Raw genomic sequence first — 23,261 nt, 5'->3', positions numbered from 1 at the left:
AGTAAAACAAGCACTGAGATATAGAGAAATGGAGAGATTAAAAAAAATAGAAGCCAAGAAAACAAAGACTTCAAGGTCCAAAATGTTACTATTAGGTTAGGCATGGCACAAACCAATATTAAATGTTCTGAATTTTAAAAACACCTATATTCCATTTGGGAGTCTGGGAAGGCTATGTAGCCTAATGTGAAAGCAATGCAAATGCTGCCAGCTCCACTGACCCATGCATCTTTACTTCTCTGAACTCAGAACAGTTTATGCTGCTGATGGACAGGTAAGCAGCTTTATACCTCTCATGTATTGTTTTCCTCTTCTGCTGGCATAAGCCTCTTAGAAAAAAAGTTACTTATTTCCAAAAGAAGGACTGCAAAGTGCTTCACCTGTTTGTTTCATTTGAAGAGTAATTCTATTTCATACACACAACAGGACACTTGGCAAACATACTGGTGCCTAGCAATCTCATCATAGCCAAACTTTTTGTTGAATGAAAAGTGGACTGAATATATGCTGACAGTACTGTATCTGAAAGCATGGAGAATATCTTAGAGTAGAATAAGGGATATAGCTATACAGTGTGTCTGTGTGAAAAAGCTGTAATCCTGATACTGAAAAATAAATAAACTGCCCTTAGAATATTTTTATGAACTCACATTCAAATTTTATCTCTCAGAGAAAATGTTGATCGGAGCACCCATGTATTAGAAAGAAGCACAAGATAAAATTTATTCTGCATAAGCACAGAAGAAAAAGCAAAATACCTTACACTGATTTTTTATTGATTTTTGTGTAAAACACAGTCTGTGGAAAAATAGATAAGAGCATTACTAATAATTTATAATAGCCCTGTTCAGAGAGACAGCACAAACAGTCTGACAAACACAACTACAAAGAGAATATTACACATGGGAGACATATTATGCTTACTTTAAGACACTGCCAACAAGGCATGAGAAACAATATATAATGACAGAGATCATTGTTAAGTCAGTTAAGTCACCTATTTTAAAGGCTGTAATCTAATTGATTCAAGCAGTATCATATGGTGATACAATATCAGAACTGCAACATTATTCATTATATTGACAGAAAATACTACAGGATGAACAGCCAAGAATTCAAAACCTTGTGTATTAGGAGATGCACTGTCTGCAAGGAACTATGCATATGCATTCATTACCACTGCATATGTGAAAATATTAACACTGAAAAATTCAATCTATCTAGTTTTTATGCACCTGATACATCTAACTTTCAGAGGAAAGCTGTTTCCTAACTGTATTCATACCTGTGAAATTTATTGCCACTGGGGAACTCATTGCCTTATATTAATGAACTATTTCCTTTAATGCCAGTTGGGCAGCTAATACCATACAGACACAAACATAGAGACACACCAATTTATAGGCAATTAATGCCAAATAAAAATATTCTTGGCACATCATATAATTTACAATGTTGGAACAAAGAATTAAATGTGGCAACAATTCACAGTAACCATTACCACAAGCTAAAGAACTTGCAAAACAATTACAAAATAATTAATCTCTAAATAACTCAAAAACTCTAAATAATTCAAGAACATGTGCACTTAATTAACTTGTACGTAGTTGCAACAGCTAAGAGAATTTTAAGACAAAATTAAAGACACGTGGAACCTATGATAGAACTGTTTTAGACAGTGTTAAGAAAGAACACAATATCCATGGAAAACAAATAACCTGTTGCTAAATACATAGAAGTCTCCATTTTATAATATGTTTACAATTCTGTATCACATATTAAGCTCTATTTTTTAAACTGTACAATAATTAAGAGAAATTAGGCTTATATCATTACTTATTTTCATTAGGCAGTTAAGGAATTTATATAAAGCTACACAAAAATAATTTTATAGCAGACTATTCCCCAAAATATGTATTTATTCTCCTAAGTAACTAAGATGTCTAAATGAATTTAGTTGTTTATATTTAGGCAATCTAAACTAAACAATTAGCCTCAGGTATTTTTCCAATGAGAAGCCTATGGTGAGTTTATAGAAATCAATGTGTTTGGTCAGATGAATAAGATCCCTTGTGGGACTAAACATATGCTGGATATAAAGTTTGCTAAATGCATGAGTCTTGTTTACCTTCAGTTTTAACAGTGTCTTGTTAGAGCAAATTGGTCCTTAAAGAACACTACAAAATATTAAATAACAAGTCAACATGCTATTCCAGTTAGAAGTAAATACATGGCCTAACAGGAAACCATGTGTCACTTTTGTAGCACAAATATTTCACAAAATGCCTTCATATAGTTGATCTAAAAATATTGTCTATTTATTAATACTTCAATATTTCAACCTTTCAAGTAACATATAAAATTAAAACACATTTTTAAGTTTCTACACACAATTTTAAAATAAGAATGACTCATCATTACTCTCTCCAGACATCTTTGGCAATTTATAATGTAGCAGTTTAATCACTGTTGAATAAATTTAATGATGAAGTAACTTTTTGCATAGGAAAGAGGGCCAAAACATTTCTGTATATACTGTCAGTGGATGCATTACAGTACAGTATCTATGGCCTTTGACAGTAATTTTCAGTTAGTACAATATCATGGTTCTGCAACATTATCACTATTGTATGAAAATAATTAAATAATTGTAGGGAATGTGAATGTCAACCACATATTCCACAGAAATGTAAAATTACTGTAAAATAATAGCAGCATATTTAATTTTTAAATGTAGTCAGATTGTCAATGGTAATACTTTCTGCCTAAATCTGTTCAGAGGTATGAAATTCTACTCTCAGTTATACCAGCCCATTCTAGTGATTTTAGTTAGGTTTCCCATGCAGGACTGGGGTAGAACGTAGAGTGGTATTTATCCCATTAAAATTATCCAAGATTAATTATCTAAGATTTTAAAAGCTAATTTTATTTAAAGGAATGAAGTACAATGCTTCAAGTTTGTGTGGTTTCACTCTGCATTAATGAAATAGGAAACAGTCCAGGACAATCAATTCTGCAAGCCTTTTAAGAAATATACACCTTTTGGAATGCCATTACAGACAAAGTTAGGTTAGAAGTTGTAATTGTTACTTGTTCTTCATTTTTATGTGAAAATCTCATTTGTAGTAGTTTAGGCTCCTGTCTGTCTCCAGCAGCAACAGGGTTTTCAGTTAATGTCTAGAATGTTTGGTAAAAAAGTATTGTACTTGTATATCATCACCAGTCTCACTGAAATAGCTGTATATTGGAGGAGGAACAATAAAATAAATACCCTGAAACAAACTTATTTGGTTTTGGAAAAAAGAAAGAATACAAATATTTATTTATTTATTTATTTATTTGATAGATTTATTGAATCTTTTTTTCCTTCCTTATTTTTCTGTTCAAAAATAGGAGAGTTTCATATTTCTAAAATGCTTGATAAATTTTTTGAGAATGTAGCTATTAAATACAGTAATCCAGAGGCAGCACCTGTCTCGAATAAATCCAAAATAATTGATTTCCAAGAGGTTGAGAAGTTGTGTTAGGAAAAAATTCACTGGACACTTGCTTTCTTTTTAGAAGCATCTACCACTTGTCAGCTACTGGAGACAACTCTCAAAGACCTTAGCCTGACCAATTACTGCTGTTATTATAATTTATTTTTCCAAAAATAGTGAAATAAAATTAATTATTTTCCTTCCAACTGACTCCTCACCAAGGCTTAAAAAGGAGGATAAATCTGAGCTTTCCAACTACTTGAAATTGAAAATTTGTGAACTAAAATAAAGTATCAAATATCTGTTGACCCATATAACAGTTGTATTTTTCAAACAATGTATTCACAAACCTTCCTTTTCAAGAATCCACTGGCCTCTTATTCAATACAAAACATGTCTAAAGACATATAAAAATACTTTAATTCTGAAAAAACATCATTAAAGTATTTTATTTTCATCTCTAGATTTGAACATGCTTAAAATGAAAGGAAGTTCAATTATCTCTCATTTTGCAACAAACCCAGAATATACACAGGGTTGATGTGTAAGTCTGGGGAATTTGGATACTAGCATAAAAATAAAATAGTTGTAGATATTTTGGATTTTAAATTAATTTAAGAACAACTAACATGAATTCTTTAGGCTTAGGTTGGCATAACTGGGGGCAGAGTTTGATTCTAGAATCTTCTTTTCTGTGAATTTCATTACAAGCAGAGATAATGAGATTTACAGGACCAGTGATGTTTAAGGATAAATTCAAGCTTAATTCTATATATTTCTGATACATGATAGGACAAATTCTATCAAAGCAATAAATAATAAGAGAAGGTTCAGCTAAGAAAATTAGAGATTTTAAACAGTGCAAATATAGATAAGAAAAAATGTAATTTAATACAAGAAAATTAGAACCAAATACACAATCTGATTCACTGAAATAGAAGTTCTGCTAATTAAGCAGTAGCAGCCTGAAGGTATGAGTTGAGTTTGGTTGTTTTGTTAGAGAAGAGTAATTACTACTGACACAGCAGTAGTAATAAGCAATTGTGAACATTATTTAGAATCCAACAGCAAATGCAAATGTCAGGGTTTAAGAGATTTTTAAGTATAATAATAATTTGGTTTCTCAAAACTTCAGGCATATCCCAGAGACACTTGTAAAAGTTAGACCTTTATATAAAAATAGAAGATTGGATTTGCACAAAAAGATACTAAGAATTTAAGACACATTCTGGGAAATTCATATATAATAACTTAAACTCCAGTGTAGACACATACAGAACATGAGTATTGTGATGCTTCCAATATATTGGAAGTTTCACAGTGGAAATGGATTTTTATTGTTGCTGAATTGTCAGCTTTTCTTTTTGTTTTAAAATATCTCCACATATTTCAAAGTCATTAAAAAATCAAAAACTAGTTTACACACGTATCTTTCTATAAATGTATAGCACTGTTTTGAATCTTCATTATATGATGTATGGAAATAAAGAGATGCCAAAGGTCTAAAATCCTACTTAATACTTTGAAAAAAAAAGTTTAGTACAGTACCCTTTGCTTACAAGATGTCACACCATTATTGAGACTGGATTTGCATATTCCAATCATGTAATGGTGTAAAACCACACACAAATAAATATACTGTACATGTGCAATACACTTGACCAAGTGCAAGGTGCTGCCCCTGGCCTGGGGTAACCCCCAGTATCCATCCAGGCTGGGGATGAAGGGATTGAGAGCAGCCCTGCCCAGAGGGACCTGGGGGTGCTGGTGGAGGAGAGGCTGACCCTGACCCAGCCATGGGCACTCACAGCCCAGAGAGCCAAACCTGCACTGGGCTGCACCAAGAGCAGCCTGGGCAGCAGGACAGGGAGGTTTTGTCCCTCTGCTCTGCTCTGGGGACAGAGACCCCACCTGGAACACGGCACCCAGCTCTGGGGTGCAGCACAGGAAGGACAGGGACCTGCTGGGGTCCAGAGCAGGGCCACTGAGATGGTCAGAGGGCTGGGGAGCCTCTCCTGTGAGGAAAGGGGGAGAGAATTGGGTTTGTGCAGCCTGGAAGGGATGGCTTAGGGGTGACCTGACTGCAGCTTTCCAGTTCCTGAAGGGAGCCTACAAGAGAGCTGGAGAGGGCAATGGCATGTAGTGACAGGACAAGGGGGAATGGCTATAAACTAAATGAGAGTCAGTTTAGATTGGGTTTAGATTTAGATTTTTGGAGGAAAATCTTTACGAGGGTGGTGAGGCACTAGCAGAGGGTGTCCAGAGAAGTTGTGGATGCCCCATCCCTGGAAGTGTTCAAAGCCAGGGTGGATGGGGCTTTGAGTAACTTGGTCTAGTGAAAGTTGTCAAGGCCCATGACAGGGGCATTGGAATTTACTGATCTGTAAGGTCCCTTCCAACTCAAACCATTCTGTGATTCTGTGATCATTACAAATTAATTTCTTTCAAACCCTAGTTATTTCCTAAATAATTTACTTTATATTCTGAACTCATTAACCCAGAAATGTGGTTTTAATAGAAAAAACACTGCCCAGAAAATGTCATATTAATAAGCAGCACTCTAACACATATCCTCTAAGGCAAAAAATATCTGTAAAGCCTGGTTCTAATAAAATATTTTTGTGATATAACTGTGCAAAGGAACATTATTTTTTTTATTTCATAATCATCTGCCCTCTGTAATCTAAAACAAAAATATTTTTGTAGTTATCAGAAATAGTTGTCTTCTAGTTATAAACTTCCATAGTTTGGTTAAGAGCTTGTACTATATGTCAAGCAAGAGACTTTACAAAGACTCCTACTTAACTAAACTCCTAAAAATGCAAGTTTATTTGACATAGACAAAAAAACCCAAAGCCCAAACATGTACAACAGTGTTAACAAATATCATCACATTACAGTTATCCTTTCTGGGGAGAGATGTGGAACAGACCCACTTACTTCTTCTATAACATGGCTTTTCTCCCATCCTCTTCGAATTCTCCTCAGTTTCCTACTTACACATGGCAAAAGTAAGATGATCTTACCTACAATTACAATGGAAGGCAGAACAAGGGCAAGAACAAAATTTGGTGGTGTATAAAATCTGTAATACTCTTCTTCAAAAGCTCTCTTCCATCCATAAATCAGTACATGGAAGGTACTTATAAGTAGAGCAATGTATCCAAGTGTAGACTGTGAAGAAAGAGAAAACAGAAAAAAAAAATATATATAATAGCACTTGGTCCTTCACCTGACAGCTCTAATACATTATTTGGATTATTTTAACATTTCTATTAGACATCAAGTTAAGATCTCTTACCTATTCACTACATTAAGTTAGCAATATATGGTTTTAAGTTACCATTCTAAAACTTACTGACTGAACTGAGCACTGATTTACAGAGTACCTTTGCTAACATCTACAGGCCTTAGTCAAAGCTGAAATGATGTTGCCCAAATTCTAAGTAATGGAAGCCAACTTCAGGATAGGTATGCCAATAAGAAACAATTCCAGAGTAGTTACTAGAACAACATCCATTATGATTGGAAATTAAGTTTCCTAATTCTTAATTATGAGGATAGATCACTTCCAAGATTCCTTATTATGGAACAATGCAATTCTGTTGGCAGAGATTTGGGCCTAAACTTGCATATTTTTATCACTTTGAGATGCACAGCTTACTTCTGCCTCACAAAGGCCTACATCCACTTGCCTGATGTTAGCATAAACCATCCCTTACCTTCTCCCTCAGTTGTTGCTGACTGTTTAATGGGAATATCTGAACTGCAGGGCTTGGCCATAATAGCACAAAGCAGTGCTGCAGTCTACCATAAACCAGCAGAGCTGGATAAAAGATGAAAAGAGAGGGTTCCCACAGCAGCCTGCAGAGGAAGGACCTCTCAGCACATAAATCTAGAGCTTGCCACAGAATGTGGTGATAACAGGGATCACTCAGCAGTTCTGTGAATCCACCTTTTTAAGGACCCTGTAGCTGTAATGCTTTGCAGATTTCACAACGCATCAACTTAACTTTCCCAAACCATGACTGAAGAAGACTACTATGCTTTGATCTCTGGTGGTGATCAAATGAAGAACTCTTTCTGGTCAAAACTGATGTAATGACTAACTTGGCTGGGAAACATTTGTAGAAAATCATTGAAACAGAGAACAAGCATTAAGAAAGGAAACTGGCTACCAAGGTATGGTCTAATTCCAGCAAACAGACAAGCAAAGAAAAATGCAGCCCAAGGGTCCATAATAGGTAGTAAAATAATTAATTCCTTCTACTTCAAGATTAAGCAGCTTCTAAAGCAAGAAGAATGTCTGAGCTAATACTATTTGCAAGGATTCACAGGTATAACGGTATAAAAAGAAAATATTTCTGTTAATTTCTAGGGACCGCTACCCTGTTTTTTGACTTTCCAATATTTATGTATTTTTTTGCCAATGGTTTCAGGGCCATTTTGTTAATCTTTATATATGCTGCATACTTTTTTCTTAAAAAAAAATTGTTCCCAAAATATCCCATAGTAAACAGAACATTTAGACAAACACTTGAGAATATGAAAACAGGGTACGTGGTATTTGAACGGAACTTCTGGTAAGAAATTTGGACAGCAAACAATACAGTCAAACCTGGTGTTATAATATGTTGTTACAGATTTTTGTTGGTATGACTGTCCTGAATTCATTGTTACATTACTGGCAGCAGGGAGAAGGGCACAAGTGAATAATATCCCTCATTTCTTCATCAGGATTACTGATGAGAAATATAACAATTCTTGAAAATACAAACAGAAGGGAAATATTATACATTCATTCCCAATTATTTTATTTTAGTGCTTATTTTTTATAGTTTTGAGACATCTATATATGTCTATCTAATGGTCAAAATGGAAACTAAGAAGTACATCCAGTATATTTTAAACTAACAACAAAAGGACAAGAAAAACACATGATGCAGTTTTATTAAGTTCTTTTTTTTCTTGCCCTGTGAAGAGTTGCCATATGCTTCTCTGAAGTGTTGGTAGAGCATGTGCTAGTGTGTACTGCTCAATTTCAACGACACATCTAAAACTAACAAAGACATTGCTGTAGCTTCTGTCAGCTACCAATGTCAGCTATGTTCATCAACTGGGCTCTTAATTACCATTACCAGACTCCAGATGATAATTACTTTAAGAGTAGAGGACTTCTGAAAGCAGCAAGAAGAAATACTGTTTCTTCACTGGTAAATTCACATTGAACAGTAAAGTGAGCAGAAAAATCAGTTGTAATTCCTGGCAACCCTCTGCCTGGGCTTTAGGATGGCTGCTGGGAAAAGTGGAAGAGTATCTTTGACTGCTTTGTTTTCTTATCTTCCATAATACTATGTTCCCTGAAAGCTGAGTAATAGATTAGCACATTTCCTATGGACTCCCAAATCTTTTAGCTTTTCTCTAAGTCCTCCCTCTTTTGTTTCTTTTCCTTCCTGATCAAAGTCAGCTTTTAGCCAATATGGGAGATTTCCAGCTAAGGCTACTGATAAATTGGACAAACTGGTATTGTTTGAGAAAGGAACCAACAAAACTTAATGGAGCAGGAAAGATGAAAGAGAAAAAACCTTAAAATGTTACCAGCAAGATGAACCTATTTAGAGACAAAATGTGCTGTGAGGCAAATCTGCTTCAGGAATTTCCACATTCACAATGGTCGAGTAGTTCCAAGCAATTTATATATACAAACGGTATTTTCTAAATTCACCATTTATGCAAGATGTACTTCAGATTCTCTGTGTAACAGCTATTGCTAAACTTAAAAACTGTTTGTAGTAACTTCTGACTGGAATCTTACCCACAAACTTGCTAAATACTCAGGCCTTAGTCTACCTTACTCTGGGGAGAAAGTACCCTATTACTGTGGGAGAACTAAGTTGGGGCAGCCTTTCTCAAAGTGTATGCATGAGAAATATTTTACACTGCCTGCAAAAAACTTTAGGATTGGGCTAGCAGAGGAAAGGAGTATCTACAAAAAAGTCAGCTTCCTACCACTCAAATGGCAGATTTGTGTTGTTTTTTGCTAAAAAAACATGAAGCTCAGCTTTCAAAACCAATCTGCTCTGTCCATTGCCACTTTAAATGATGGAATTTGGACTTGAAGTTTTAGACTGGAAAACAGAAACAGCAGTCATTACATTATATATATTACATTATATATTTACAGTTTAACTTTCCTCACTAGACTGAAGGACCAAGTGCAGGATAGCTTGCAGACAACACTCTCCATTTCCTTGTATTTTATGTGAACAGTCAAAGACTGGTTTCAATAAATGTCTTTTTTTTCTGTTTACAGTGTGTTGGTTTAAGCTGTTTATTCTGCCTGCTCTGACAAAATACAAATTCTTTTCTATTTCTTGCCCATGTCTTCCTTTGCTCCTTATCCAATATATTTAGATGAGAAAAAGAAGAATACTGAAGTGGCATTTAAGAAAATTGATGCATTAGTTTATCAGCCCCAGCTTTCTTCCCTGCTGCTTTTCTCAGTAAACTTCAGCTCTGGGTTATGTTAACGTGACTGCAAAGTTTCACACTAAGTTTCAGTCATCCAGGATCTCCTACTGAGAAAACTTCATCACTGTCTCATTCTGTGGCTCCTCTATCTGGATGTTATGAGTGTTTCTCTCCAAATCATGATGAAGTAATCAAACCTTTGTTTTGTACAGTGGTCAACTCTGTACTGTAGCAATTCCTCTTTTCTGTTGGTCTCTTAGCTCTTTCTAGGACTGACACAGTAATTTCCTTTTGCACTATTAAACCTTCTCGTATCTCACTTTGTTCATATGCGTACTATGAGTGAAGCCTGCACTACTTGTCCTCTCAAAGTCCTTTTCCCTTGATGAATTTTTGGAGCTGCTGACACCTGTGTTTGAAACCAGGCTAGGTAAGATGGAGGCATCTCCAAAAGAATTTTGCATATCAAAGACAGCAATTCTGTGCAAAACTACTGACAACTGGTGACTCTTTAGATTATTAGGAAGACTGTGTTTGAAGACCTCATTGAACTGCTGTAGACTGAGGAGATGCTGCTTAGGGCTTCTTCTACTGGAACAAGGCTAGTCTATACTGGACATTTTAATAAACTCAGATTTTCCTAGTAGGATTCAAGACTATGTTCTCGTGGTAAAACTATTTAGAAGAGGCCACACCCTTATTTTGATGAAACTACATTTTCTAAGATGAGCAAGCAAGAATGTGCTGTTCTCAGTGGGAAGTGTTGAGCTGGGACACTGAGTTTGCTGACCAACTGATTCTTCATCTGTCAGATGTGAAACAAGTCCAGCAGCTGTTGTGGCAAATCATCTGAGATTCAGGACTAAAGCTAGAGACATACTGCTTTTCCCAACTGAAAAGAAAAGCAGCAATGGGATGATAGGTTAGTAGTTCTGCTGTTTATCCCCCGACACAGAAAAGATTGAGAAATTTAAGTTTAATTTTCCTTCACTGAAATGAAGTTCAGTAGAAGAAAAACATAAAAGAGAGTAAGTATTATAATGTTTTATCTGTTCTCCTTGCATACTGGGGACAGTGAAAATTATACAGAAATACAGACTCCTTTTACTCTAGTAAGCAATCACTGAAAGTCTGTCTTCTGATTGAAGAAATCAAGAAGAATTTTTTTGACAAGTAACTAAATGGAGAATAACACACATCCTGAGAATTAATGACAAAGTAAATACTCACTAACATTAAGAAATTTTTTAGTAGTTCAATACTTTTGTGATTAATGAAGTAGTTCATTACCAATACCAGTTATCTTCTGCACATAATAAAGTATGAACTGTAACATACATCCCGAGCAAACAACTTATTCCCAAACAACTTCCTCAAAATACTGACAGATGGGTCATTAAAGTTCATAATTATTTAGATTTGGAACTATTTTGACTTAATTTACAGTGGAAATAACTGCAGTAAATATGCAGTTCTAGATACATCATTGTGATTATTGTATGGGTTTTGACTCAGTCGCACAAGCCTGAATTTTCGAAATATGAGTAAGGAAAAATAAGACAAAAATGCTGTTTTTGTGGCTGGAAGTTATTACTGGATAAAGGCATCATCTCACTCACAAGTGAATACATATTTTTCCCTTTTGCACTGATGTTTTATATCACCCAACAGCAGTACTACTGTCCCCACACAGAGAAATCCAGATGGCAGAGATATTGTAACAATACACTTGAGGTTTTAGTCTCTCTGAAGGTTTAAAGCCATGACTGTGAATAAACAATTCTATCAGGGTAACTCCACTTTGAAAAACTTTTCAGCAAACTTTTTGTAGGTCTACCTGCAGTTTTCCAGTAATGGAAATCAGAAGGAAAAGAAAAGACATCACAGACAGACGCCAAACAACTACAGCCTTTGAAGTGTTCCCCACCATTCTCTTCAAAAATATCTGTAAATTATGAAGTGCAACCCAAGCCCTGAACTTTAAAGTCAGCGCCCACATTCTGAAATGAACAGGACTCAGAATTAAGCAATATTATTAGGCTAAGCTGAAAAAAATGTTAATCAGAAAAGACTGAGCTAAGACTACAGTACTAAAGCCAAAGTCAGAAAACAAAACATAACAAACCCAAAAACTGTGCACACTTAAGAATTTTCACCCAACTGAATCCTAATAAAATTTCTTATACCTGACTGCTTCCTAGAACTACTGGCAGTTATGTGTAAGAGCAAGCACTGAGCTGTTCATTAAAGCCTGTGTTTCTCAGTATTTTATGCTGGTTAGATTTCCATGTTCTAGATATTTACCTGAGGAAGAAAGGCAGCAGATGGTGTGCCAGGGCCTTGAAAAAAAAGCCTCTGATTTTAATAAGCAACGCTCCATATTTTACTAGTGAGTATTTTCAGCTAATGGGAACAATGCAGTTGAGAGCTGTGTCAAGTCCCACAGTGGATGAGAAGTAAAATTTAAACAATGGCACCATGGCTGTCAGAGGATTGTGCAATAAAAATCTTTCAGGGCAAATTAAGTCTTCAGTTTTAATAGCTGTGTGCATCTACCTATACAAGTATCTCATCAGTATCACTGCATTTAGCAGGTTTGTCCAAATTTATCTAATTTGAATTTAGCAACAAGTTCTAAGAACAGAAAATGAATAGATTAGTGATCATTTGGTCTTAGCTATGTTGGTTATTTAAGATCAAGAAGTGTAAAATAAAAAGTCCTGTTCTACACTCATGAAATGCTCAATGTGTCTTCATGGTAACATATTTACTGAGTAATTGTTTTTATTGAATTACCAGAGGCAGAGGAAAAAAGGCTCTTGTCACATTGCAAGGAGCTTTTTTTTATGATGTTGATCATGAGTGTGATGAAGGAATTCTTGTTAACACCAAAACCCCCTTATTAAAAAAGTAACACACCTGAATAAAACTGAACTCCCTCCAGTTTAAGGCACTGTTTACTGAAGGGATGGAAGTTACTGCCAGCAAGGAAAGCAATCCAAGACTCATTATTCCAAAGGAGATATACATTTCAATTCGCCACACTTCTTCCTCATTCCAAGAATTTTCAACATTTGCATGAACCTGATGAAAGAGCAGAAAGGATGAACTTTATTCTAAAGAATATTAAAAATACCAACAGAAGTAATTTTGTTGACCTAAAGTTCACAGTCACGGGACAACTATAAAATGCAGTCAAATATTTCAGAGGTTTCCTCATGCCTTGGAGAAAAACAACTATTTCCTTACTGCTGGTATTGGCTTTTGCTAAATTAAAAATATACTAAACATGGAAATTTTAGATGAGATGCTAAAAAAACATGTAACATTATATACCATTTACAACAATACTGTCATAAAATCAGGTAATTCTGCACATTCTTATACACTGTAGAAGAGGAGCTGTGTTCTTCAGACTCTGCAAACTTAAATTCTGTAACATAAGTTGCAATTTCTTTTTTTGTTTGGAAATTAGATTTTAGATTTTTTAATTACATTTAGAAATAACTTAGCATAATTTCCTTCAGCTTTTCTATGCTGAGTCCAGGCTTGCTTCTCTCTTTCACTATTGCCATCAGATTTTTCCAAGATGGTTCTTGTGGAGAGTTTTACCAGAAAAAAAGAAACAATTCAGGACCTTAACAACTATGAAACTTAGATATTCAATTCTTTTTTCCACTTCCAGGTTAACTATTGCAATATGACATGTCTTGAAAAAGGTGCACCAGAAATATTAGCAAGTGAAAGTTTTACAGTATCATTAAAACTAAGATAATTTCTTAGTAAACGTACCAGTGAATCCTTTAGCATTACTAATTTTAAGTGTGAATTACGGTTTCATGCTGCCTATTACAGTTTTGCCCTTCCCCTAAGTTCAGTTTTTGATGCTAGCTCTTTTGGAGTTTGCGATGCTCCCTGTAAATTTGTTACATTTTATTTTATTTCCTTATTTGGTCTTCCTTTCTGTTTTATCATTTCTCTCTTTGCTATAGATTTTATGTGGTGAATGGCAATGCTGTTTTTTGGGCAATGCTGCTTTTCTGCCACTTTAAAGGTTACAATAAGCTGTCTCCCTGATAGACAGCAGCATCAGACCCTCTTCTAGAGATGACAGATTTGTTGGAGAACGTTTCAGGATTATGCAAGATCAATTGTTCCTGGAAACTATGAGTCAATTTCTATTGTGTGCAATAGATGATGTCCACGGAATTTTAAAAGAATAAAGTATTTTCAGCATTGGTCCAAAATGTTACAAAATATCAGCATCTTCTTTTTTTCCTTTTTGGAACACAGAAGCATCTGTAAGTATGATTACAGTATCTGTCCTTATATTTTTCATATTTGTAAATGCACTTATGATACTTCCCCCATGTGTTAAGTATACATAGAAAGAAACATACCTCAGAATCTTCCTGCTGTTGCTCTTATCCTGTCTATCCTACATTCTTATTGTGTATATTGCTATCAGGAATTTGAGTGGGACATGTCCTTGATTTCAGCAGGACACGTCCTTGATTCCCCCTGCCACATAAACTTGACTGCAGATTGACCCACAAGGTGAGCCAAATGCACAGATATTCTTTTAGTCTCTTTATCTGGCACCACCTATGCATACGATAACCCATAACTATTGTGCCAAAAGCAGTAGAACAGATTAAGAAAAACCCAATTACTATATTCAGGAGCCATATGCACCCAGCCAAAGCATTTTTGGCTTATTGAACTAAAGACTGTCTTACCTGTTGGTATGCCATGTTGAGGAACAAGTACCTCTCTGATCTCCTCATAGGCAAGCAGAGGCTGTACACCACGTGCACTGTGGCAAAGAAAAAACTGAGCAGTCCAAGCTGCTTCCGACACTGGAGCCAGCTGTCCAGCCAAGGAGGAAAGCGCCGGTACTTAGTGCCATAGTAAAGCTGATAAGCAGCTGCAATAAGTCCTGATAAATATACTAGAGAAAGCAAAGTGATAGCAACAATTGGCAAGGTCTTGTTGACAATCTCAATGGGAATCTTGTAAAAGTCACTCTGCTGATTTCTCATGTAGGGATGGATGACATCTCTGACAAAGGAATAGATGAAGAAAAATGTTGCCAGGCTAATGGCAATGAGTACAGGCCCCTTCCACAGGGTGAACAGGCGCAGAGGCAGGTTTTCAATCTCCCTTGAAGATGACAGTGCCCCCAAATCAATGGGAATGAAACTGAGCTGACGGGCAAGCTCAATAACTTGATGGCGAGCCTGAACATTGTTACTGCATATATAGACCTGTTGGGAGAGTCAAGGGAACTGTCTGTAGTCACAGAAAAAGATTCAAAGGTAAACAAAAAACCAGCAAAATCCACCAAAAACCTTAAGGGCTTCAAAATCAAAACTACATCACAACTGCTAAAACTGTACACTTTATCCCAGCTTATATTACCGATGTGACAATAAAATCACATAAAAATCTAGCCAAAGTGCAAACATGCACTTTGACTTAGTAACAGAGTAATCAAAACAAAATTGGCTTTTTCTTGGATTTAATAATAGGGAATGTCTTGGTAATCTGTACACTGAAACCTGTCATACTGAAATGTCTACAGGACTGGACTAACTTGAAGCTACAGCTAAAAGCATTTAAGAAAATCCAAAATCTCTCAAAAGTACAGGAATCTTGAACAATGACCCTTAAACAACTTTAGCATCCACAGACTGAGAAGCAGCGATCTGTGTAATCTCTCAGTGGGTAACAATTTTAGCGTTATTTCACAACCCAGATTTCCACAGATTTCAGATTTGAGTATTTAACAGAAAAGACAAAAACAAGCAGCCAAATAACTTATTCTAAAGGCCAGTTTTTTACAGAGACAAAGAAGTGTACTGCTACAAAGTACTTCAAGCTTCCATTAAAATTTACAATGGGCTATAGTTTGCCCAACACTATTTGCTGACCATCTGCATTGAAGCAAATATGATCTGTTTTGACTGAAGTGAATTAGTATTGTGCTATTCTGAAAGGGAATGAAAGAAGTATGGTGAAGTTATTTTTTAGATTATGCTAATTCCATATCAATTGCATTCCATTTAAATCTACCTGAAGTGCCAGAAAACTGAATTTAGTCTCCAGCAGTCATGTTACATCATGTTATTTATTATGTATTTCTCAGATTTCATAAAGCTGTGAAGGACTGGATGCTTGCACAGGTATAAATCCTTTACATCACTTCAGCAAAACATGAAAAACATAAAGGTGCATTTTCTATATGCAGGATGGATTTCAGAACATACTGGGAAGGACTTTGAACATGATGTTCCCAAGCAGCCCTGGATCAAATGAATGATCACTTAGAAACATATGTGCCTCCTTCTGTTCCCATATTTATGATTTTGGGACACTCTAAGAGCTAGATAATTTCTTTCAATCACTTTGCTGCTACATTAAATGCAAGCACTTTTAGAACAGCTGATTCTTGACCTCTGGGATTGGGACCTGAGATTTCTGTGCATCTCTTTCAATAGTTCACCCCAACACAGCCCCTAAAATGCACTGGAAAAGACTGTCTCTACCCTTGTATAAAGCATAAGGAAACACATGAATGTATTTCCTATGGAAATTAAGACTCAACTCTTCTCCTCAGTCGGTCGTCACCCAAAGATCAGTTTATTCTAAGCTAGTATTCACATTTCCTCTGCAGTCTTTAAAGACAAACAGGCAACACAGGGAAAAAACTGGACCACTTATTTTGTCTTACAGTGGGATGAACTAAACTCTGAGGGTTTTATTGGCTACTAAAATGTAAGCTAAAGGTCCAACATTTTAGGGATGTTAACTCAGGGAATGTAAATTTCATGAGTTCTGACTGTTACACTCAGTTCCTGTCATTTTCATCTTACAAATAAGTTAAATTAATACAAATAAAAACATTTACCTGTCTGCTGGCATCTTTTGGTCCTAACTGTAGTGACCAAGCTGAAATGACATTGAATCCTTTGACAATTAGGGAATCGGGAAAAAGTGATGCCAAATACTCTGCATTGGAGTCTGGATATTGGTCTACTCTTGTATTATTGCTGACATCAATCAGAATTTTACCAGCAAGTAAATGTTTGAGATCCCACAAAGAGGTGTAATGTTCTCTGTGTATGGCTACAAAAATGACGTTTGTTTTAGCCACTGCATCTTCATGGTGAGTGACATCAACCACATGGGGAAAGAAGTCAGCAGCATGTTTAGGGTTTCTGCTCCCTACGACCACGTGGTACCCACATCTGATGAGTCTGATTGTCAGTGACTTAGCAAAGTCTCCACTTCCAATGATGCCTATCGTGACCTTACTGGCATCCTTGATGCCATTGGCAGCATTTGGTAGAAAAGTTTCATTGAGGTTCTTGGGACTCCCCATCATAGAGATTGTTTCCATGCTTCCAAGACACCAAACCTACAATGATTTCTGTAGGGAAAAAAAAAAGGAAAGAGAAAAAAAGGAAAAAGAAAAAACAAAAGAAGGAAAAATCAGCATCATACAATTTTATGAGACCTCAAAATCCATTAACACCTCTGGAAGCAAAATCTTTGGTTCTAAGTTTCATATTATATTTTTTTCCTTAATCAAGTATGTGCTACTCAATTTTGTCTTGCAATATGTCACCAATAGAAGGAGAAACAAGCAACACTTCAGCACTTCAATAATAGTTACTTAAGTGCAAAACAATTTTTTCATCTTCTATTTCTTATCTTCCACTGCCCTGGAATACTGGACCACAATGTAACTTTGTACTCCTGAAACTAATGGTAAATAGAATAATGAGTAGAAACATGTAAAGAAAATTGGCAAATAGTAGAATGTAGAGAGCATTGGGCTGTGATCAGCATGAGATCAGTGAGTACATGGAAGCTGAATTCCATTAAAAGTTTACGCAGGTTATTCTTGTGATATCCTCTCCTGGCCACGAAGGAGGAGATGCAAAAGTCTCAAAGATGCAAACATCATGACATCATGACAAACATCCATCTGACACACTCACCTGTCAGCTGGAAAATGGGCTGCCCATGTGGATCCAATGGCAGAAACAACAAAGAAATTTATCAAGACCTAGTTGTGAGATCACTAATGACATTTCTAGGTCAGACTGCTTGGTCTGGCCATGGATGTATAAGGATTAACTGTGGATGCAAGGGTAAAAGATTCAAGGCCATGAGTCACAAATATGCTTAACACAATTTTCTATCCAGGCAAGTAAAATAAATCCTAGAAACAAACACACGGGACAGCCTTCCAGAGAAAGCAGGAATAGCCAGATTTCACCCAATAATAAAAGGGAAGATAATTTTAGGACTGAAATTCAGTGTAGTAAGGGATGTTTTGAAGAAGAACAGAAGCTAAGGCTCACAGGAAAATAAAATAAATACTATTATATCCTTGGCCACAGAACTGCATTAAAGCTCTAAGAAAGACATTAAAAACCAACAAAACAATGCTCAGGAGAGAAGTCTGCACACGAAACCACAGTTACAACCTAGGTGGTTCTGCATCACTGGCGGGGGTTGACTCTGGCTGGAGGCCAGGTGTCCAAAAAGGTGCTGCTCTATCACTCCTCCTCAGCTGGGCTGAGGAGAGAAAATACCACAGAAGGCTCATGAGCTGAGATAAGGACAGGGAGAGATCACTCACCAGTTACCACCAGAGGCAAACCAGACTCTACTTGGGAAAATTAACTGACTTTATTACCAATCAAAATCAGAGCAGGGCAATGAGAAGTAAAACAAATCCTAAAGAAACACCTTCTCCTCACCCTAGTAAGCTTCTTCCTGGGCTTAACTTTATTCCCAATTCTCTGCCTGCTTCCCCTGTGCAGCACAGGGAGACAGGGAATGGATGCTATGGTCAGTTCATCACATGCTGTTTATGCTGCTGCTTCCTCCTCAGCAGAGAAGACCTTCTTCTGCACCAGCATGAGGTTCCTCCCATAGTGGAGTCTCTACATCCTTCTCTAGTGTGAGTCCTTCTCACAGGCTACAGTTCACAGACTCCTCCAGTGAGGGTCCCTTCCAGAGAGTGCAATCCTTCAGGAACAGGCTGCTGCAGTGTGGGTCCCCATGGGGTCACAAGCCCTACCAGGAAACCTGCTCCAATGTGGGCTCCTCTCTCCACAGGTCCATGCCAGGAGCCTGTTCCACCCCTTCCCATGGGGTCACAGCCTCCTCTCAGGCATCCACCTATACTGGTGTGGGGCTCCTCCGTGGGCTGCAGGTGGATCTCTGCTCTACCATGAACCTCATGGGCTGCAGAGGGACAGCTGCCTCACCATGGCCTGCACCACAGGCTGCAGGGGAATGTCTAATCCAGTGCTCAGGGCACCTCCTTCTTCTTCTTCACTGGCCTTGGTGTCTACATGAGTTGTTTCTCTCATGTGTTGTCATCCTCTGTTCTGCACTGCAATTACTTTTTTCCTCTTCTTACCTATGTTACCTGAGAGGTAACAGCCAGTGCTGATGGGCTGGGCCCTGGTGAGCCATGGTCCACCCCAGACCCAGCTGACACTGGCCCCATTAGACACAGGGGAGAATTCCTGCAGCTTCTCACAGAAACCACCCCTACAGCACTCCTCCCCATCCTGCTACCAAAGTCTTGCCAGGCAAAGCCAATATAATTGTAGAACAGGAATAAAGTCTGAAAATTAGGAAGCAATGAGGAGAGGCAGGCTAAGAAGGAGCAAAAAGAAACCACAAGGTTGCTGTCTTGGGAGCAATCAACAACAGACCACACAGAACCTTTTCCTGAGCTACCATCCAAGAGCTGATATGATGGTAGTTAATCATCAGTGGGGGACATTAACCAGCCATTGGCTAGTAATACAGCATGTGTGGTGAACAACCCCCCACAATTAAAAGCAGCTTTGTGTTCCAGAAATTAGAGGAAGCTACTAGAAGAATGGGCATTTTTCATTTCAGCTTTGACTAGAAGGTACAAACTCACCAAAACTGGACTCAGAAGTTAAAGACAGAAAGATATATGTGAAAGTGACCACAAAGTTAGTATTCAAAGAAGATTCTAACAGTGAATCCTTCTGGCAGAGCACAAAGATTTTTATGCATGCACTCAAAAAAGCATTGACTTTTTCCTTACCATGTGACCTGAAACGTATTTAACACATGACCAAACTACCAGTATTTCCTGTATCAGGATGGGTTTGCATCCAGGAACATGAGAATATCTAACGAGATAAGAGAGGTAACTGGATATGACAGAACATGTATGCTTTCACCATGTGATTACAGCAGCCCATTTCAGTTCTTACCATGTAACCAGGATGTGCTGCAAAACTGAGATTGAAAGGGAACCACCATAAGGAAATGGGCTACCAGCACCATTTAACCATGCTGCAGCCTACTTTCAGTTTTAGTCCAAAGGATCTTGGGGAGAGTGGGCACACAGGACTTGGATGATTAATTGCTCTGGTGAGCTGAATTTGGCCTGCTGGCCAAAGCTTCCCACTGCCTGTTCTAAGGAAAATACAGTGCAAGTAAGAGAATCAAACTAACAGACTTCATAGAAAACCCTCAGGGAACAGGCTGACACGACTTTTAGACAAGTAATCCAAGAGATGTACAAAAGCAGAGTGCTAGCAGTTACTGAAAGGGACTATATTAAATGCACAACTGCAATTCAGAGGCAGGAGTGTATAACTGCAACAGGAGAGCTTTCCTGACCTGAAAAATCACACAAGATTAAAAAAATAAAATGTTGTGTGCATGGCTAAGGAGCACTATAAAAAGACAAAGAAACAGTGCCATCATGTAGGGATAAAATCAGAACAAGGATGGTACAGAAGTGAGTTTGTAACTAGTGAAGAAGATAAATGGCAACAAGTAAAAGTTCCATAAATACAATAAAAAGACAAAAGACAGAAGGCAAAGTTTATAACTTCACAGGAAAAGGAACAAGTTACAACTCATACTCTTGCTAAACGTCTTCTTTATTTCAGCCTTCAGCATAAAAGTTAACTGTGAATAGGTATTTAAAGAAATTCCTTCTACAGGGAGACGGTGAGGTCAAAGTGGGAACGGTAATTTAAGAGTAAAGGATAAAGTTAAAGATAAGATAAAGATTTTCAAGTCAGCAGACAATTATGAAATCAGCCCTTGAGGCTTAAAATGCTGACCAAAGTGACATCTTCAGAAGTAAAGAGATGACAAGACAGGCAGACTAGCACATATTGCTTAAAGAAGGGAGGACGACTAAGGAAAACAAAGACTTGTTAGCCTAACTTCAGCCCCTGGACAGATTTTTCATCAAGTTATTGTGCAATCCATTAGTAAATAAATGGGAAGCAGATGATAAGAAGCAGTCGAGGTGGGTTGTTCAGGAAGAAATTTCAACAAAACAAACCTTCTTTTACGAACTAACTCATTCCAGAATTACAAAAAATAATAAAAGCGACATAGATTTGACATATGCTCTTAAATTAGCTAACAGAACATCACAGAGCTATGTCAGCCAGATGGTGACACACGTGAAAAACTGCTTCGGGAAAAGTAACTACGGGAGGAGGAAACCGCACCAAGGCAAGCCGGGCCGTGCGTGTGTGAGCCCCGCTCGGGCGGGCACTTACGGGGCGCGGGCTGAGGCGCGGGGCTGGCGGGAGGCCGGGCGCGGGCCGGTGCCCCCTGGGCGGCAGCGCGGAGCGGAGATCCAGCCCGGAGCAGCTCGGCGGGGCCCCGGTCCGGGCCGGCATCTCCAGCTGCAACGACAACACCGCCCGTGACAGGAGCGGCGGCCCCGCCGCCCGCCGCGCACGGCCGGGGCAGCGCTGCCAGGCCCGCCTGCCGCGGGGCGGGGGCTCGGCGGCCCCGCCAGGTACCGGAGCGCCCCCGCGTTTGCCCGAGGCCGGGCCGCAGCGCTCCGTGGGGCGCCGGCACCGCCAGAGCCCGCCCGGAGACCGGGGCAGCCGCGGCGCAGCCGCCGCGATGGGCAGCAGGGAGAGCCCCGCGGGCGGCGGCTGCGCCCAGGAGCGCCCGGCAGGGATGGGCCCCGTCCCGCCCCGGCCCGGCCCCAGCGCCGCTCACCTCCGCCCGCCCGCCAGGAGCACCGCGCCGCCGCCGCTCCTCCTCGCACTCGGGCCCGCAGTGCCGGGCGGGCGGGGAGGCGGCGCCTGTCCTGCCGCTGCGGTCCGCCCCCTGCGGCCGCTCCGCCACCGCCGCCACCGCCACCGCGGCCGGGCGGCTCCGGGGGACGTGGGAGCCTTGGTGGGTGATAGCTGATCAGGAGCCGGCAGTGTGTCCGTGCGGTCAGGAGGGCCAGTGGTAGCCTGGGGTGCATCGGGAAGCGTGTGGCCAGCAGGTGGTCTTACCCCTGTATTCGGCCCTGGTGAGGCGGCCTCTGGAGTGCTGAGACCATTCTGGGCTCATCAGTGCAAGAAAAAGTACAGGAGAGGGTCCAAGGGACACAACAAAGATGGTGAGAGATCTGGAGCATCTCTCTTACGAGCAGAGACTGCGGGAGGTTGGCCTGTTTAGTGTGGAGAAGACTGAGAGGGACTCTTATCAATGCATATAAATGTCTCAAAGACAGGTGTCAAGAGGGTGGTGCCAGGTTCTTTTCAGTCGTGCCCAGCAACAGGACAAGGAGCAATTGCCATAAACCAAAACTCAAAAATTTCCACCTCAACACGAGGAAAAACTACTGCACATTGAGAGTGACAGAGCACTGGAACTGGCTGCCCAGGGAGGTTGTGGAGCCCATCTCTGGAGACATTCAAAACCCATCCAGATGTTTTCCTGGGTAACTGCTCCAGGTTACCCTGCCTTTACAGGTGTTGGTTAGATAGCTCCAGAGGTCCCTTCTAACTTCAGCAATTCTGTTTTTCTGTGTTTCTGTGTTCTGTGACAGCACAGGGGGTTGGTGTAGAGGAAGAGGGCTGTGGATGGCCCTGCAGTGCCCTCAGCTTCGGCCACTGTACTGTGCTCCAGCCCCTCTGGCCTGTGCAATGCCCCCAACACAGGCAGAGATGGACCTGGGGGCTGCTGGCACAGGAGCAGCTGTGAGCAGCTGGCCCATCCTCAGCAGGAACTCGTCACCAGCCGCCTTACCTTATCCTCTCCTGGCAGAAGGGTACTGCTGCAACCTGTGCCAGCTGCAGGGCTATGGAACTGTACCATCATATGTCACAGAATCGCAGGGTTGGAAGGGAACCTTAAAGGTCACCGAGTCCAACACCCTTGCAATGAGCATGAACATCCTCCACTATATCTGGTTGTTCAGAGCTCCGTCCAGCCTGACTGAATATTTCCAATCATGGGGCACCCACCACCTCTCTGGGCAACCTATTC

The 23,261-nt window shown here is 39.2% G+C and overlaps 1 protein-coding gene across 2 annotated transcripts; it reads right to left on the bottom strand.

Annotated features, from left to right (window-relative positions):
• Window positions 1–696: 696 nt before the first annotated feature.
• On the bottom strand, window positions 697–22,185 carry STEAP2 (STEAP2 metalloreductase). 2 transcript variants are annotated; one of them, XM_054640389.2, is made up of 6 exons: window positions 21,999–22,185; window positions 21,545–21,673; window positions 16,861–17,382; window positions 14,690–15,217; window positions 12,870–13,034; window positions 697–6,653 (listed from the first exon to the last, which is right to left on the bottom strand). In XM_054640389.2, the coding sequence occupies exons 3-6, from the start codon at window positions 17,350–17,352 to the stop codon at window positions 6,369–6,371; spliced, it is 1,470 nt and encodes a 489-aa protein (XP_054496364.2). In that variant the 5' UTR covers window positions 17,353–17,382; window positions 21,545–21,673; window positions 21,999–22,185; the 3' UTR covers window positions 697–6,368. The 2 variants fall into 2 exon arrangements, with proteins under 2 accessions (XP_054496364.2, XP_077030824.1); XM_077174709.1 differs by lacking the exon at window positions 21,545–21,673.
• Between the last annotated feature and the right edge of the window lie 1,076 nt (window positions 22,186–23,261).

Source organism: Agelaius phoeniceus, chromosome 1 (genome assembly GCF_051311805.1).
Source record: "Agelaius phoeniceus isolate bAgePho1 chromosome 1, bAgePho1.hap1, whole genome shotgun sequence".
NCBI classification, from domain to species: Eukaryota; Metazoa; Chordata; class Aves; order Passeriformes; family Icteridae; genus Agelaius; species Agelaius phoeniceus.
The sequence above is the reverse complement of the archived record's forward strand: the minus strand, read 5'-3'. Positions and strand labels throughout refer to the sequence as shown.